Below are 19,482 nucleotides of genomic sequence, written 5' to 3'. Positions count from 1 at the left end.
GAGGGAGTTTGTTTCACTTTTCAAATTAAAAAAAACCCAATGCTTCTGTCTCACATGGCAGATGTCACTCTGTCTGATAAGAGAGACTTAAAAATAACGAATTATAAAGAATTAATTTAGGAAAAATGCCATCATTGACAACTGTATTGATTAAGGTCATACACGAGGACTGATTAACTGGGAAATGCCCACCTTCCTGCTCCAGCCAGGCTAACGTAATTATTCACCCAAGGTTAGAAGCTAGCTTCAAGGACAGAACACGCGTGGGCTAAGGATCAGCTCTTCAAGGAAACTGCAGCAGCTGTGACACCAAAGGGAAGATTCTGGAGCGGAACAGCTTCTTTTGTTTCAAAAAAAGTGTGTAACCCATACACATAGCTCTGTTCAACCCTCAAAAGCAGTGACGATTTAGATGAAAGCTAGCTCTGCTTGCCCCTTGCTGTTCCACCAATTGTACCATAAACCAGTATGACACAGCTGCTGGGTTACTTCATGCCATGTCTCATGAAAGGAAGTAAATTTGCAGACCAGGATACCAGATACAGCCAAGAAACTGAAGAGGTCTGCTACCAAGAGATTCAGGAAAATGCTACATGAGTTTTAGGCCCTGCCTTTCAGAGATGGAAACAATGAAGCTTTGAAAGCTGTCCTCACAAGGACCACAAAGCACAGCCCACCTTGTCCTTTAATTAGTTCAGCAAAGCACTTCTAGACCTTACTGACTCATAGAACCATAGAATCACAGAACGGCTCGGATTATAAGAGCCCTTGAAAGAGCATCTGGTGCAGCCTTTTGTGCGCAAGAGAACTGTGCTTGTTTTTACTGGTAAGAGAGTTAATTTTCTTATGAGGCTATGTTTGGATTTGTGCTGCAAACAGTGTTGATAACACATTTTCATTATTGCTGAGCAGTGCTTACACCATCAAGGCCTTTTCTGCTCCTCACTCCACCAGCGAGCTGGCTAGGAGTGCACAAGGAGCTAGGGGGCACAGAGCTGGGACCACTGACTCCAACTGATCAAAGGGCCACACCCTATGGCATCATGCTCAGCATGTAAAGCTGGGGGAAAAAGAATGAAAGGGGAATGCTTGGATCAATAGCAAGATTCCCAAGTCACCACTACACATGATGGAGCCCTGCTTTCCTGGGTGTGGATGAACTGCCTGACCATGGGAAGTGGCGAATGGATTCCTGCAAGCGTCCAAGACCAGCAACCTGGTCTCATGGAAAGTGTCCCTGCCCATGGCAGGAGGTTGGAACTGGATGAGCTTTATGGTCCGTTCTAGCCCAAACCAGTTTGTGATTCTATGAGAATTCCTTAGTTTCCTTTCCTTGTGTGTGCAATTTTTTTCCTTTACCTATTAAACTATCTTTACACCAACTCACAAGTTTTCAAACTTTTCTGATTCTTTCCCCTATCCCACTGGAGATAGGGAGGACCAAGTGGCTGTGTGGGGCTTAGTTTCCCACTTGGGTTAAACCACAACAGTCCCTTTTGGCACCCCACATTGGGCACCAAAAAGGACAGTCATGGTATAACCCCAGATAGCAACTAAGCACCATACAGCCACTCAGTCACTCCACCCCCCTGGCGGGATGGGAGAAGAACTAGGAAAAGGCAAAAAACCTGTGGGCTGAGGTAAGAAGAGTTTAATAAGGTTCAGGAGGCCACAAAGACACTCCAAGGGCTGTAGCAGCTCTGCTCTGGAGGCAGGGTGAGAGAGCTGAGCTTGTTCAGCCTGGAGAAGAGAGGGCTCCAGGGAGACCTTATAACATTCTCCCAATACAGAAAGGGGGCCTGCAAGAAACTGCCCTTGTAGCCACTCCATGTGGCTCCTCACAACAGAAAGCCTCTGTCTTCTTTGTAGCCACCCTTTAAGTACCGAAACACTGTGAGGAGTTTCCCTGAGCCTTGTCTTTCCCAGGGAGAAAAGACCTAACTCCTTCAGTCTTTCCTCATAGGGCAGATTCTCCCCTTGACTTCTGGATCAGTCCTACGAAATCCAAACTAGATACAGAGCACTACAGAAATACAGGACTGCTTAGGACAACCATGTCCAAGTTAGGATTAGGGTTATCTAGTAGCAGATTCCATGATACCCAATTAAAATCTTCCTTTTCTTAATTTTGTTCCATTACTTAGACACATATCTTGCTAGATCTCTAAGGGAAGGGCTTTTAGTCTTTATCATTTATACATACATAGATACCACTGCCTGCTCTATAGCTCAGACAATTTATGTATGCTTACTGCTTTTACACCCCAACATTCAGTTTTAGAGTTACTCTGAACTATTGCATCTTTTACTAGTTGTCACTTTAACTTCCTCATTTTAGTTTAGTTTCTCCAAGCTGCACTAGTGTGCAGTTTTCTCAATTAGAACTTGCCCACCCATATGTAATTTTTTCCGGGGTTCTCTGTATCAGTGATTATGACCATTCACAAGTATTGCCAGCACAGTATTTACCTTCTGCACTGCTAAGGAATGAGGTAAATAAACTCACAGCTTCATGTGACACCTCATACCAACTCTAGTATTTGTTCCTGAGCAGTGTTCACCATCTTTTGGCTACTATCGGTCTTAATTCGAAAGATTTTTTTTACCTTCTCATATTCAAAATTCAGACCTGAGAGTTTCTCTGTAACTGAAGACTGAGTTACTTTCAGAAGTCGAGTTTCTAGACCCTGTACTGAATGTTTTCCAGAAACCCAAATGTCACACCAGTTATACTTCTGCCAACTGATTATTTTGCAACTATATCCTAAAAACAAAATGAGCAAAATGAATATTGCACAGTGTTTTATTTACAAATGACAGCTGTTTTGGGAAAGCCAAGATTATAATCTCCATTATTTTCTCTCTTATTTTTCCACTGCTTTACCAAAGAGGAAAAGCTACTGTCAAAAACATACTTTACCATAAACTGATATCATCACGATTCTACCTCTTTTCCATATCTCTGCTATGTGAATTCTTTATAAACATCACAAACAATGCCCTGGGTTCTCATCCTCCCCTCTCCCACCTCCAAAATGTCATCACCAGCACAGTAATTTCATTAGGTTTTCGAGAAGTATCGGCTGAAGCAGCAAATACTCCTAGTGAAACATATTGCCTATTTTTCTTCACTTCTGCTAACTATCGAACTATTTTTATTATCTTAAGTGTTCTCATCAAATAAACATTAAAAACCGTAATAAACTCAAAAGACCTCAATGTGTTTGGTGTACAATATTTCTGTATCTCAGATTAAGTGTAAAATGCTAAAGAGACATAATTTACTTCAGTCTTCAAAAGATGCATACAAAGTCTTTGAAAGGCTGTGAGAAACAGTAACTATTGTGTAAAGGTGAAAATTCCATTAGCAGTTTAAAGTCTTTAAGAAACAGGACTTAAATGGTTGTACTCATAATTGATTTGCCAGATGAAAAGAAGTGGTGGGAAGCATAGTAAGAATACACAGAGAGATCAGCGGTGCTAAAGAGAATGATAACTGCACATGTGTAACAACAGGTTGTAAAGTACACGATCACTGTATAATTTGGAAGGGTACATAATTCACAATGAGATATCAACAACAAGAATGTTATAAAAAAATAGTACTGTTGATGCATTCTCTAGCATGCACATTTGTTACAAAAAATAGATTAATCTGTATCAGCAAATCGTAGAACAGAGATAACAAATCACAGCAAAAATAGTTATTCAAAGGTGTGTTAAATGACAAAGTGGCTACCACAGAACCAGAAATCTATGCTGATCAACATAAACAGGTATTCAAGGTTGTCAGTGCTTCTTATTCTAGACCCATGTACATTTAGTTCACTCGCACACACTGGAAAGTTGTGTAAGAGAAAAAAAGCATGGGGAAACATACCTCTGATAAAAATGTCTGGGCTGATTTCTGTGCTCCTACATGGAGCAGATACTCATATACATACAGTGCTAATCTGGAAAATAAATAAAAAGGACAATATTTAGTACTGTGTATTTGTTTGCTCCTCTTCTTTAGAAACAAAGTTGCACTCTATTACCTTTCACAAATCACTACATAGTGAACATGTCAAATCTATTACCTATACCAAAATTTTTAAACTAGGCATGTAGGTCAGTGCAAGCAGAGGCATTTAAATAGTAGTTAATATTAACCCCCCCAATTACTTAATGTCAACATTTTTAATTGTATTTGGACAAGTGCCCAGTGAGCTAACAACTGACCTACTGCTGCTCTGTATTTGCCCACTCCATGGTGTGCTTAACTGTAAATACAATACATTCGTTACAGCAATACTGATCATTTTTCCAGATGATATTTTTTCACATGTGGAACGTGTCAAGCTGTTAGCACACTTGAACAATAGCCTTTGTTTATTCAAAGAACATGCAAACTTCGGGCTTTATCAGTGACAGTAATCCCATCTACGGCATGCAGTACAACCACATCTCTCGAGACTTTTACATTAATTCAGACTTGTGCATCTAGGAGTTCAGACCACAACACAGCTACAAAAGACATACCTTCCAAAGGAGCTTCAAAAAAACCTATATTCAGCATAACCTAGGCACATCTTCAACTAAGTTCAAAGAGGCAGCTTAAGGATCTCACTGCAGAAAGAGGACTCCCTTCCTGAACGATTCCCCACCAGAACTTGAGGTGGGAAGCCCTGTTCAACAGCCAAAGAACAGGGAAGCAGTAACAACAGCCGATTTCTTTTGATATAGGCTATGTAGGCTAGATTTGAATTAGAAAACTGAAGAAGTAACGATTCCTATTCCTCAGCTGACACCCCAGGGAGGCTCTGGTCTGTCTGTATGTTTCAAGTCTTTTAAAATGGAATCTCTGTTTTGAAAGAATGATTTAATAATAATGCTTGGGAATTGTCTACGAAACATTTCTGTTTGTGAAAAGAAGATAAAAAGTCAGCCTGTGAGTCTTTCAAATTTGGTAGCTGAACTGTTTTTAAGAAGTAAAATATACTTTCATGCACCCTGTGATACACTGCTATTATTATTTAAAACGTTTTACTATTCATATTCAAAAATATGTAGTTTAACTAAACAAAGTAGAGAGGCAGAGAACCTATTTTTCCTGTTACTGTTCAAAACGTTATGCAGTGTTAGATGTGATAACTGTCATCACGGCACTGATGGAGTAGCAATTACAGCAGTAACTTATTATGTCTGAAATTGTAAAACCTAGGACAGGCATTCCACAGAAGACTGCATGTACATTTCACTGTACATGCAATACACACACGACTTTACTCTCTCTAACTTTGAAAGTCAAAATATGCTTTTGCCCACAGATTGAAAGAAAAAAATTACATTCAAACACAACTGGTTTTAGTTTCAACTTTAAGAAGCGTCTCATTCGCTTTTTAATTCCAGTATTTTACAGAAGAGTTATGAGTTTGCATTGTGCCATATACAAATGTAAAGTTCAGAGTGCTAAACAAAAAACACTTGGTTCTTCTAAAAGAGCACCGCATAATCTAGGGCTCAACTGTGAAGCAGCTTGAAGAGGACATAGTGATATGTCTCTATAAGTAGTGTGGAGAGGGGATCACATACAATAGCCTCTCATCCCAAAAGCGTAACTGCATCTGTCAAACAAAGTCACATCTTGCTGATTTAATTCTTCCCAGTTCAACTGCCATTCAATTTTAAGCAATAAATGGTTGTAGACAAAACCTAAGACCTAAGAAAGATGTAAAAGGCAGAGAGGAAGGTATTTTCTACAGCAGCCAAGATGACTTGGATACCAGATACGCTTCAAAGCATTTCATTTGTCTTCCAAGATTCCGGTTTTGGTTCTTACCAAAACATGAAACCTGCAGTCCAAATACAAGAATTTGTGTGGTCATATCCTTTCTGCCCCGCAAAGGAAAGTGAAACAGCTCAAAATCACTGCATTGCAGGTGCACCACCTTCACAGGTCTGCCATCTGCTGAAAGCTTCAGCAAATACTGCACCAGCATACCCAAACTGACACCACAACACTTACAACAGGCAGGCAAATTTGGGAGTCTGATCTCAGGACTCCTGGAGTCTACCAGCAAACACAGTGCAGGCAGTGGTGCTCCAGCACAAGTCAACATTGCTACCCTGTGATCACCTCTGCTTCTCAAAAAAAATTTCAAGAAATTTCAACACTGAAAAAAAGACATTCCCAAAACATTGAACTGTATACATGGAATGTGCTAATTAACCAGTTATAACCTCTCAAATTCTTTAATATGCATTATTACATCTTGGTCTAAACACACCAGCAGTGAAATGAAGTGGCGCAACAACTGTGTCTATTAAGCATGGGGGGTAAATATGGCGTATTTCAGGAGAAGAATAAGTATTCCAGGTTTTAGGCTTCCAAGTGGATCCCCTTATGGTAAATCAAGAGCTGGACCATGCTGGCAAGGTGACTGCCTGGCTCCTGTGACAGGAAAGCCAGGACCGCCTTCCACAAACAGATGTGAAACAGAAGGCAGGACACAAAATAACCTGATTGGGTCTTATCAGATCTAAATCACTGGCCCATCCCTGGTTATTATGCTCTCAGGAAGTCTTTACAGAAGTTAACAACATTATAGCTTCATTCAGAAATAAATACATTTACCACAGAGATCAAAAGAAAGATAGTAATGCCTCACTGTGTTACTTGCAGCAAAAGGATCAATGCAAACTGATGCTCTGAGGAAAGACAACAAAGAAACCCAAAAAAGATGCAACACTGTGTTACAAAAGGAGGATTACCAGATACATGAACGTTAACTACAGCATAAAATAAAAATCAGGGAACAGTCCAAGTGTGTATATTTAACAAAGGAATAAACTGTTTAACATCTCAGCAGAAGACTAAGAGAATAATTGTGAGACGGTCTTCAAAACCAAAGGACTTGCGTTTGAAGTGGCATTTTAAAAGACAGTTTTTCCTCGTTAAACTGGCGTGAGAAACCGTGAAAAAGCAACAAGGAGACATATGTTAAATTTTCACATTTGCATACTTGTTGACATCCCATGAGTAATGTGAGGAAAAAATATTTCCAATCAATTTATGACAACACACGGTATTTTTTGTTAGAAGACATGCCACAGGCCAGAGTTCCCCCACCCTGCCAAGACAATTAGAACATACATTCTTCTATGCCCAGTGATACATTTATTCTATAAAAAAAAAAAAAAAAAATGTACTGTCTAGCCCTTTTGCTATCCTGGTGAATTTTTGCCTCATGCTTCAGTTCTAAACAGACCTATACACCCTGCAAGTGCATTCTCAACTCCAAAGAAAAGAATCTTTGAAGTGCTTCTAGTCAAACAGTTATCAGACTATTAGCAGGAAATAACTAGTAATCACTCTAACTGTGCTGTGAATATAACCTTCTTCTTAACACTTTAAGGTGGGAAGATGCAATTAGCTTACTGAGAATTTACAAACAAAGCCCTACAGAACTATCTCCATAGACAAAAAGTAGGCAGTAAACTCCCCCAGTTCCAAGTCAAAACATCAAAACAATGTCTATGTTTCCATAAAAGGCAGTGAAAACCTGAAAGCACCAGGAAGATGTTCTACCTTATCTGCTTTTGGTATTTAATTTACCTGCTCTGAGCCACACTCCTGACAGGGCCCTGCAAGCTTCACTGGCTGTATGTAGGGTACTCAACCAACAATGCAGACAAACATATGCTACGGAAGAAGGGCTCAAGTTATTATTTCAAAGTTATTTAGGACATAATTTTTCCATAAAAGGTAGAACAGTAGTATCTTTGATTCATTCCGTAAAAAGACCCATACTGAGAAATTTTATGTCTCTCAAGCTAAGACTGAACTTTAAGCACAGAGTCAGTTTACCATCGACTTTCACAGAATTATCATAGAATTTCATAGAATTATCATTTTTCATAGACTTATACTGTGATTTGGGTTGGAATGTACTGATGGTGCACTCAATCCCACTTTCCATGTTGCCAACAAAGATGTCGAACAGGATCAGTCCCAACAACAATCCCTGAGGGACACCACTCTTCAGTGATCTCTACTTGAACATCCAGCCATTGATCACAACACTTTGAGTGCAATCATCCAGCCAATTCCTTTATCCACTGAGTGTTCCAAATGTCAAATCTATGCCTCTCCAGTTCAGAGACAAGGATGTTGTGTGGGACAGTGTAAAATGCCTTGCATAAGTCCAGGTATATTTCTAAGGAGACAACAGGAGAATGGCCACATTTCCCATGAAGTTCAAAAGCTGGGCTTAGGAGAGTAAGGAATTGCAAGAACTCAGCTTCTGCTGCCCTGTAAACCTGCCAGGAGCAGGCAATTATGACATACAGCTTCATGCGCTGAAGAGAAGTACAGTTGCTTTGTTTTATTAGCCACATGCCATAGCTAAAAAAGTATGTGCTTTAACTGAGCATACAGCGGCACATAACCGTTATCCTGCAAGTTATGAAATTGATGCAATGGAGCAAAAACCTGCAGCCCGTCAGCTCTTGCAGTGTGTTCAAAGTGACCCACAGTCAGCTCATCACTGTGACAAGCAACTGTTGACTCTTTGCCACAAAATCTATGACAGTGAACAACAGAGATGTCCTTAGATACTACCACCTCCTCCACCAGATATTATGCTGTAAACATGTGTGGCTGGATGTGAAAAAAAAAAACCACCCCAAAAAACCAGGAGAAAAATTACTTTTTAAAACTATTTATAATGGGAATGTTCCAGATCTAAGCATCACCAAGATAGATCTAGCATTTTAGGACTGTTAATACGCCATTTTTTAAAACTGTTCATGTATGGGAAGTTCTGCATATGACACACCACCTATTTAACTTTTGTGGGGTTTTTAAACTGTAATTAGAAAGCACAGTGAAAACTAGTAACTCAGTATCAACACACAATTTTTAGTTTGTGCAAAAAAGAAAATATCTTGGCTGTTCTTCCTTGTGTTTCAGGAGACTTGAAGTACTCCAAAATCACTACTCTGACCTACACAGAGAAACAGCTTATTTCCCTTTTTTCTTCCTCCAGAGAGGTATGAAGACCTAACTCCAAATCCACAAAGTCCTAAGAATCTCACTTATTAAATATCCAAAATATAAAAGTCATTCTTTGAAATAAGAGAATGTAGCACTGGATCCATATTTTAAATATAAGACAACAGTAAAAGCCATCTCAAATTTGGAGTTTCCTGAGCAAATTTTCTGCAATTCATCAATCCAGCACTTTAAAAACTGCCCTGAAGCTCTTGATGGTCAGCTGGTTTTGGAAAGTTTCAACTTACAACAGCAAACTTTTTTTTTTTTTTTTTTTTTAAGAAAGTTTTGTATTCTTAACAGTGGTGTTATCTTTCTCCCCTATTTGATCATACTTACAGTCACTTTCCTCTCTTGCTTTACTTAGATATAAAAATATACTGGCATACAAATATGGGGTTTTTTTCCAGTTCAAAACATGATCTTTGTTAATGCTAGTGCTCTGTATGCTATTAACAACACGATCAGTTTAATTAGAAAACACCTGGGTATTAAATGGAACTCAAACACTGTTCTGAGAAACACTGTGTCCTAAAGGAGATACACTCGATGCTTCTGCTGGGCTGAGAGCACTTGCCTTTCCTGAGAGCTCCTGTCATATCCTTGCGAACACAGGCAGCATAAAAGTGGATGTATTCAACATGATTCATATCCACTTAGTTCTATTTCTTCCTCTCTCTGTAGGCAGAAGACATTTTTCTCATATGCATCAAAATATCTGGTGTTTATACCCAGTGCTATAACGAACGGTGGTCTCAGCGCCTTGTATTAGGCTTATAGTGCTTTCTGAATAAGCCAATCCTTCTCATTTATTTCAGTTTTACAGATAGTGGAAGCTTTCTCCTACTATCATACTGGGCAGGTAGACTCACCATTAGTCTCTCTTTCACTTGACTGCTTGCAAGATGTCCTGAAAATACGTCTTATTATGTCTCATCACCCTCCCCTTGAACTGTATACTCCTTATACCCCTACTTAATAGGTACTCCTTCAACTGTCAAAATCTGTTGTACCCTAGTAAGTGCCCTTTTACTCTAACAGCATTAGAAATAACAGCAGGGTTGTTTTTTTTTTCAGTTTACCCATACACTTTCAACACACAAATTCTTTCTGCATCCTAATTTCACATGCTTTTAGTACTTAACCTCCGGTAGACTTCCAAGTGCCAGCATAACAATTTCCAACAACACGTTAACTTGTGCACCAGTATAAAACTAAACATCAAATACATATCTGGTATCCATTGATCTTTTGGAAAAGATCAGAGATACATGCTGTGGTGGTGTCTGCAATCTCTCCCATGAGCACTTAATTGCATATTTTTACATATTCTCATCTGCTAGGGATCTCCTAGCTCGTGCCAAGATGTCACACTGCACAGTGCTTCTCACTTTACTTTCATCTGACTCTGGCTGAATAACATACTCATTTTTGTTTCAGGTCTCAGCTTGTAGAAATTACTACAGATCTGAAGTATTACAAAATCAAAACACTCTTCTGTAGACTCCACCCCAAATGGGATAACTTCCACTGATTTCCAAACACTTCATCAAAAGGTAGACTTTCTTGATGAACTCTAAGGATTCAAATAAAAATCTTTATCCTTTTTGTACCTGTATTTTGCACGTCTTCCTCAAAAACGTTTCCAGTAGAATTTCACAGGCTACCTCGTCCATGGTTAAGAAAGAAGTAAGGCTTAGGCACCTGGAAATTTATCTGTATTTTTCCAGCTGTATTTGCTCATGTAACAAAATAATGTACTCTCCCACAAACATAGGTCTCTTGGTACACTACAGGTACAACATTATTCCCACAATATTCCTCTGTGAAAGCTGCTGAACATCTCATCAGCATAAATACATCAGCAGCTGCAATCCTCAGAAACAAGACTACCTTACTTTCGTTTGCTAGTGACAGATGCAAATGGAGAGTGGAACATGCTGAAATTAATCTACTTTGTATTTTCAGTGTTCGTGGAGCTTCCTAGTGCTCTGTGACACCAATTTGCTCATGTCTCACTTTTACCTCTGCTTAACAGATTGTGTTTCCATAGCCTCCTCTCCTATATTCTTGCCTCTGCAATGCCGATCACCAGCCTAGAAAGCGAAACCATTTAGATGTATTGTTCCTGAAGTCACACTGCAGAGAGTTCTTTGCTCTCTATATGGGTTGAAAGACCTTGTCCTTGTCCCCTGCTCCTGGTGGTCAGGAAGCAGAGGCTTACTCCAGAATAGTCTGACTGATGATGATGGAAATTTTGTGTCATCAGGGATAAGTTGGCTGTAGCAGAGGAAGTAAGACAAGCTCTTTGGGTGCTCTGGTGACTTGGAAAAGACCGTAGGCAGTAACAGCTTTAATCATGTAATTCCAGGGCTGCCCAAGCTGATGCCAGCCTGCTACTCATGCAGCCTTTGCCCTTTTTGCTTCTTCTCATGGAGAGCAAGCTATTTCACTGAAATAGCCACATTCCTTGACATACAAACAGAAAACAAGGCTGAGCTCATCCAATCACCTACTGACACTGAGGGCAGTGAGAGCAACCAGACAATGGAATTACCTTCTCAGGGAAGTGGTGGGTTCCTCAACATTGGACACTTAAGATTTGGCTGGACAGGGCGCTGGGCCACCCATTCTGGTCATGCTTTGCCAAGAAATATTGGACCAGATGATCCTTGAAGTCCTTTCAACCTGGAATTCTAGCATTGTAGGATTCACTATTCTTCTTGCCTTCCCAGCCAAGGGACTAGAAAATTAACACCAAAAAAAAAAAAGTGTACAGTTTTCTGATCGATGACTGCAGTGAATCAGCCTGCCAAGGGCTAGAGAAGCCACAAAACAGCAAGAAGAAGCAGGGGTGCTCATTTGGGCGTTCCTGGCCTGATAGCACAGCCTTGCCAGCACCATCAATTCCTCTTGCTGGCTAGAATCTCAAACTTGGCATTTTTATGAAACCAGAGAATTCTTGGGTAAACTCTATGTAGTATACATACTATTCAACTTGTAACTATAAAATAAGCTAAACAACATCTTAAAAAAATGTGACAAAACATATTTTGAAGTGTAAACTGAGGCTTTTATAAAAACACATGAGTTTGCACCTCTTCTTGATAACACCTCTGATAACCTTGGTTTTCTCTGCTGCTTTCAATGGGATAGTAATGGGGTTTTACATGCTGTATTTTTCCCTAGTATATAGTTTGCTACAGTTAAAGAGCTTAATGCAAAGCATCCAACTCTGGCAGTAAGCAGAGCTAGTTCCATAAAGCTATCCTAAGGAAAGTCATCAACAGAGAGCAAAGCACAGGTACAGTCCTGAGCAAACTTTAAAGGACTTTCGACAAGGGCCTGTAGGGACAGGACAAAGGGGGAATGGCTTTAACCTGACAGAGGGGAGATTGAGATGAGACCTTCCCTGTGAGGGTTGTGAGGCCCTGGCACAGGGTGCCCAGAGAAGCTGTGGCTGCCCCACCCCTGGCAGTGTTCAAGGCCAGGTTGGACGGGGCTTGGAGCAGGTGGCAGGGGATTGGAACCGGGTGAGCTTTAAGGTTCCTTCTAACCCAAACCAGTCTGGGATTCTATGATTCTGTGACACAAAGATATTCAGTCTGATAATCTCTGCCCAGCTAATCTCTGGAGTGAGTTAGCTTGCTGCTGGAAACTTCATCCTGAACACACACTGGAGAAAGGTTTCCCAAAAAGCTAAGGGCTGAATACTCTACAGATCTGTCTCACACTTAGCAGAGACAAACTGAAACAGAGAAAAGGATGGACTATACCTAAAATGAACTAAATCGACCATTTACCATTGACAAAAAAATGACTGGGAAAGGGTATGAAGAGCCACCTCTCCCATGACCAGAAGAGAATGGTATCTCTGTCATATTAATTTAGTATTACGTGAAATGTATCTGCAAAAGCTTCCCTCCTTTTAAAGAAAAAAATCAGAAACAGACCTCACAGGAAAGAGCACACATACACATAAACACGTATTAAATGCAAGATCTGCATCAGCAGCTGGTTGCATTAAAACCAAAAATAAACAAAAGTGTCTGTTTAAATACAGAAATTAATTTTCATTAGGAATACAATTTTTTCACTCCCAACCTGACTCAAAATGAGATTTTACTCTAAATCTTTAAATCACATTATAATACTCTACTTTTATCTTCCAAAATACCAATGCTCAACTTGGTCAAAAACATATTAATTACTTTTTTAAATTTCCTTTTATCGGTACATTACAAGAAGACAGCTTGTCAGCACAGCACCAGGCATTCACAGCTCTGGATTTCACTGTCACCTCAAAAAGCCAACCCTGCTTCATCCCTCCCTCTGTAGGGTTTTACTAGAAGGCTGGAGTCAAGTCCTGGAATTACATTTAGCGTTAAATACATTTATAAATCTGTATTAAGTAAACTAAATGTTTAATATGCATTTTAACAAAGGATCATTTTGGTTATGGATTTTAGTGCAGCAGTTAGACAAAACACTACCTTTAACACTTTCTACTGGTGTGCTTACTGACATACATAATACACACTCTTCATGCCTGTAACCTATTTAATAACAGACATCAATTATTTATTAGCCCTCTTTAAAGAATTTATAAATGTAACCTTAGTATAAAGCATGACTTGACTGGCCTTTACTTCCACAATAAAAGTGTTTTAACTGCTGCATTAAGAAGTCAACCCTACTTACAATGAACTCAACAGTAATACACATTATGTGTATATAAATACAACCAAAGAGTCTATCATTTATCTCAGAATTCAGTAATGCACAGCGGACTTCCCAAAAATTTATGTGAGTTGGTTACAATGCCACTTTAAGTGAAACTAGAATCACGTTTAGGTACAATAAAAGAAGCTTTTTATACCTCTGTCATTCAACCACCAGGCAAATTTAGTTTTTTACCTAACTACCCGTTTTTGTGAGCACAGGAGGTGCTATCCAGGCAGGCTGAACTGATTCCCCATCACCAACAAACCAAAGGCAAACTTCAATACTAAATTCCCAGCAATAGCTCATCCATATGCTAAACCCTCTTGAAAACCCCACTCCCCCTGTACAAGCTGTTTCAGGTAGGCAGCTAAGACACCCATTTTTACAACTCACATACATCTCCACTGTCCCCACACCGGACTATGACCAGCATTTGTTTTCCTCCACACGCTATTCAAGATGTCTTTCCTTGCTTCTCTGGGTAACCTGCCGTTGACACTATCTCCAGAGCCAGCAGCTCAGCATCAGGGTGCTCCCACACAGATAACGGTGGAAGCTGAAAAGCCTGCAGGACCACTCTCCTACTCTGATAAGGTTGGAGAGCTTCAGAAGTACTCTTCTAAATGAGATCATCTCAGCTGAGGCTGCCTAGGATCTGTTGCATGCTCAACAGGGAGTGAAAATTTTAGGAAAAGTGTATGTTTTGCCACTCGTTTTAAATATAGATTTTGGAAATAGTACTCTGTGTTAAATGAGTGTCAGTCTTCACTTTTAGAGTAGCTGACATTCTATATAATTTTAGTATTAAAATCAGCTATTAGTTTTAGTATGTATAAGTCTTTCTGGCACTGCACTGGCTTGCTTTTACTATAAATGCTGCTCTACTCACATGAGAACTGCATTGAGTTTAAAGCAAATACTTACAGCACAGCAAAATGCAAGAGACGTTCCTAATGGCAAGACACCAGGAGCAACACTTTCCTAAGTTTTCAAGTCTGCTGCTTGCACCTCCCTTCCCTGGGATTTTCCTCCAACTCAGTAAGTGAGTAATAAACCTCAGCTTTCCAACAGTGCTTAAACTCATGTCATCTTTTTGATTAAACTCAGCATCTTCCTTCTAAAAGATATCCTCTCCAAACACCACTAGGAGATCAAATATGACCTAAGCAAATTGATGGAACATCAAACCCAAGTATCAGTGGCACTACAGACACCACTTGTGTTGCCCACCTTTGAATGAATGTTCTGTGGGAGAACAACGACCAACTGTGAGTAAGAACACATTAAAACACCGAACAACACAGATATGAGGAAGAACACAGCATGGCCTCTTAACTCCTTGTTCCCAGCAGTCTGGATTCATTCAGGAGAGAGGCATTGCACCAGGGGAAAATAAAATACAAAAACAAAGGCTCACAGTGTAAAATTAATGCATGCAGCTCAAAATTATTCATCTATTTTAAGTCAACGGGAAAATATAAATCAAAGCTGCTCTTAGTATGTTTGAAAAATGCCTGTCTTATATAATAAAGTGTTCTTTTCAGACCTAAATTATGCCTTCTGTGTGCCATCTCAACACAAAAGCATAAACAGAAAAAAATTAGTTCTTGCCCATATGAAGTTCACAGGGAAGTTGACAAAGGAACTGCTACATAATTTGAATAAAAGATAAAAGAAGTCTGAAGTTCATAATAAAAGAGACTAACTACTGCTTTGTAAGATATGTGAGGAAAAAGTAAACCAGTGCAAACATGAGACAATACCCATGTACCAGGTAAAGGAAAATGTAAGGAAAGTATTGACACTCAGAAAATAACACAGGATGACACACATCTGTGTGGCATCTGAGATCCTTGGGTCAAGACATCCTAAGCTGGGTGCTATAGGTACTGGGTGGGAGTTTGAAGACCAGTTATTGTGGTCACAGCAGCAGGAAGAACACAGCAGTAACATGACGACAACGCTGTGGTGCAAGGAACTTCATCAGCCCCTACCAACATCTTCTTGTCTCCTTCTACAGAGGCAAATCCAGCAGATGTAGGTATGCAGAGCACACTGGTTCATACACAAGACAATCATACCTTTACAGGTGATGTAATCTTTCCAGTGCTTGGTCAACAAGCCAGTTCCTAGTGGAATTTGGAGGCATTAAAGAGGTCTTCAGCACCCTTCAGGGAAATGAATACAACTTCACAGCACTCATTTATGCAGCAGTCTAGACCTTTGAAGAGCAGTCGCTGGAGATATACAGCACTGATTAGCTTTGAAAATGTCCTTACACTATAATACAACAGTCGTGTATCAGGAAAAAGATGCATATATGGGAATAATAACTAACAAGCAAACCTAAGATAAAGATCTGTCAAGTCCAGCATGAAACTCAAGACAACCTCAGCAAGAGCAGCACAGTTAAAAGCTGCTTGTTATTTTGTAATGTGTTCCCTTAGCAGTGACTGTGACCTAAATAATGTCCTTGCTTCTTAGAAGATGTCTATGTTACGGTTCCTCCTTGCTCTGACTCTCCAGAAGGGCTCAAGCCTTGCTGTGATCATCACAGTAAAAGGTAGAGGGACTGCAACCTAAACTCCGGGGCCTCAAAGAAAGTAACAGAGGCCCAACACCTAAAATGATGTGCCCTTGAAAACAGCGTTCAGGGACAACATGAGGCAGGTAAGGCTGTAACTGCATTAATCGAGAAATTGCAACAGATGGAGAGATGCACTTGGGAACACATCTCTACAGCCTTTTCTGTCAGATTGTGCAGTCTCTGTTCATCCCTAGAAATGTAGAAATGGGGGGGAAAGGGAAGAGCTGGAAATTCACAAGTCTTGCTAGGATGAAAGTAAAAAACGTCTGTGGCCCTGTGGAGCCTACATTTGTAAAATATTTTTAATGGGAATCCTGCAATTTCCCTAACTCACCCTGCAATAGCCACAGAACAGAAAGATAACTCTCAATAAAATATTTTTTTCCCAAAGTAGCTTGTTACCAGCATCAGCTATTAGATTGGATTTAAGCCCCATGGGAGTTCTGGGACTTGATGGTGAGTAAAGTCTGACTGGGCTCCTTTCACCTTCTGAGTGTTCTGTTACCCAGACCGCCTTACAATCACACACACACACACACAAAAGAATAAAAACACCCTGCTTTACCAACCAGATCTGTTATGTCCAACAAAGGAAAGAAAGGATCTCCTCACAAAGCCCACACCCGCAAAACCCCATCTCTGTATGCAGTCAATAAGACCCTGCTGGTGCACGGAAAGATAATCCTGGCTGTTATCAGCAGGATCACACATGGCACTGTAGTTTTGGAGGAGTAAATTTGTCCCATGCTAGCTAACTGGTGCATGGTACAGCTCAGCTGCTCTTCTAGGGACTGCTGTGGCTCCACGGAAAGTAGATCCTAAAAATGAGTGATTCCTACCCACATTCCTAAAAGTCAATCCCAGACAGCACCCTGTCTGTGTCTTGGGAGCGGCTGCTTGTATAGTAGAAAACAATGCATACAGGCAGTTCACTTCCAGACTGCATCCCCCCAATCCAAGTGGCCATGTCCCACTTACCCTTACACCCTTACCCAACTTCAAGGCATTAAGACCACATTACCCCACCCCCCAAAAAAAGGGCAACTCACATGCCAGCCTGGCTTAATTTGCCTTCTGGACCTGCTGTGGACAACAGGGACATGCTGCTTCACAAGCAGTGGGTGTAGGGCCCCTTTTTTCTAGCAGAAAGGGGGTTTCTGTGTTTAGCATTCACACAAAGCACATTCAAGACCTTCTGGTGGTTTTGCTGTGCTTTGCTCCAATTTTTATCATAGAACATTTGGGTTGGAAGGGACCCTAAAGCTCACCCAGTTCCAACCCCCTGCCATGGCCACGGACACCTTCCACTAGACCAGGTTGCTCCAACCCTGTCCAACCTGGCCTTGAGCACTGCCAAGGATGGGGCAGCCACAGCTTCTCTGGGCAACCTGTGCCAGGGCCTCACCACCCTCACAGGGAAGAACTTCTGCCTAAGAGCTCATCTCAGTCTCCCCTCTGTCAGGTTAAAGCCATTCCCCCTTGTCCTGTCCCTACAGGCCCTTGTCCAAAGCCCCTCTCCAGGTTTCTTATAGGCCCCTTAGGCACTGGCAGCTGCTCTAAGGTCTCCCCTTAAGGAGCCTGCTCTTCCCCAGGCTGACCCAGCCCAGCTCTCTCAGCCTGTCTCCAGAGCAGAGCTGCTCCAGCCCTCGCAGCATCTCTGTGGCCCCCTCTGAACTCTCTCCAACAGCTCCACGTCCTTCTTGTGCTGTTGCCCCAGAGCTGGATGCAGGACTGCAGGGGGGTCCCCCCAGAGTGCTGCAGAGGGGGAGAATCCTCCCCTCAACCTGCTGCTCACGCTCTAGGAGATGCAGCCCAGCACATAGGGTGGTTCTGGGCTCAAGCACACCCTGAAGCTGGGTCATGGGGAACTTCTCATCACACAACACCCCCAAGTCCTTCTCCCCAGGGTTGCTCCATCCAGTTTGCCTCAGCCTTTTTCTTTGTGCTTGGGATATCTTTCATGCACGCCTTTGCCAAATAGTACCAAAGCCAGAGGACCTGCTCCTCACACCCCGTCCATACATCTTTCTGCCCCCCACTGCTGCAGATGGCTTCACGTTTGCACTCTGGCAGCCCTGGGGCTTATCCCTGTTTCCATGCTTCCTTATCCCCCATTACAGGTTTTAGACAAGCTGGACATTTTCTTGTGACTACTTAAGAACAGGTTTAGTCCACACAGCGGCTGCAGTATTCCCTAGGAAACCAAACTTTACACTTCATATATTTAATTTTCAACACAACAACAAAAACCAAAACTCAGAATCATTGTAATCTTTTCATTTCATTGGGAGGACCACTTATTAAAAGAGAGAAAACTGTTTTCTCAGGACCTCTCTATTTTAGTAATCTTACCTATTGACTTCAAGAAAAATAAACCATTGTTTGTGAAAATCTCACATCAAATTCAAGAGGCAGGCAATATCTGCCACTCTTTTATGAGTTCAATCACACCTCTACAATAATTTCATCAAATCATTCATATATTAAACAACAGACAACATTACTGAAGTAATTATAAGGGAATGCAAGAGGTAAAGGTTATCTAGAGCCTGAAATTTCTCATCATTTACTTCAGACCTGAATGATCTTTCTTGTTATTTGGAAACTTCTAAGGGTTTGGTTTGGTTGGGTTCTTTTTTTCACTCAAAGTCTGCAAAAGAATTGTCTTTAAAACAGTAAAAAAAAGAAAGGAAAAAAAAAAAAAAGAAAAAGAAAGAATGTTACCACTTCTCATTTCAAGATGTGTCAAGCCTTTTAAAAAAAAATGTTTAAAAAGTATGATGTTTTTGTTTCAGAAAGTTACTTTTCTGTTAGGAAGCCTGATACATCTGCTTTGTTCACATTTGGGGTGTTTAATACACAGCATCAATGCATAGATGACCTATAAAGCTTAGGTGAGTTTGAACATAGAGTAGATGGTAACATGCTGAAGTGGTATCACCACCCTCAACCTAACACACAAAACAAACCACCACACCAAACCCAACCAACCAAAAACTAAAAATCCCATAACTGAATTCTCAAACTGGTTTTTGTCATTTCAATCTCAAACTTTAGCATTCAGTACACTATCCTCAACAGAGAACAGGTTCCCCTAATCTTCTGTCCCAGGTATTTGTTTAATTCTAAGAACAAC

At 40.7% G+C, this 19,482-nt stretch overlaps 1 protein-coding gene across 2 annotated transcripts in view; it reads right to left on the bottom strand.

Annotated features, from left to right (window-relative positions):
• SSBP2 (single stranded DNA binding protein 2) overlaps positions 1-19,482 on the bottom strand; it is a 172,383-nt gene that overhangs the window by 135,225 nt on the left and 17,676 nt on the right. For both annotated transcript variants that reach the window (XM_065661183.1, XM_065661184.1), the window contains exon 2: positions 3,881-3,953. In XM_065661183.1, the coding sequence (XP_065517255.1) occupies positions 3,881-3,953 (73 nt within the window). The remainder of the gene's footprint in view (positions 1-3,880; positions 3,954-19,482) is intronic.

The sequence above is a fragment of the Lathamus discolor genome, chromosome Z (assembly GCF_037157495.1).
Source record: "Lathamus discolor isolate bLatDis1 chromosome Z, bLatDis1.hap1, whole genome shotgun sequence".
Taxonomy (NCBI): Eukaryota; Metazoa; Chordata; class Aves; order Psittaciformes; family Psittacidae; genus Lathamus; species Lathamus discolor.
Note: the sequence above shows the minus strand (reverse complement) of the source record. Positions and strands in the feature narration are given on the sequence as shown.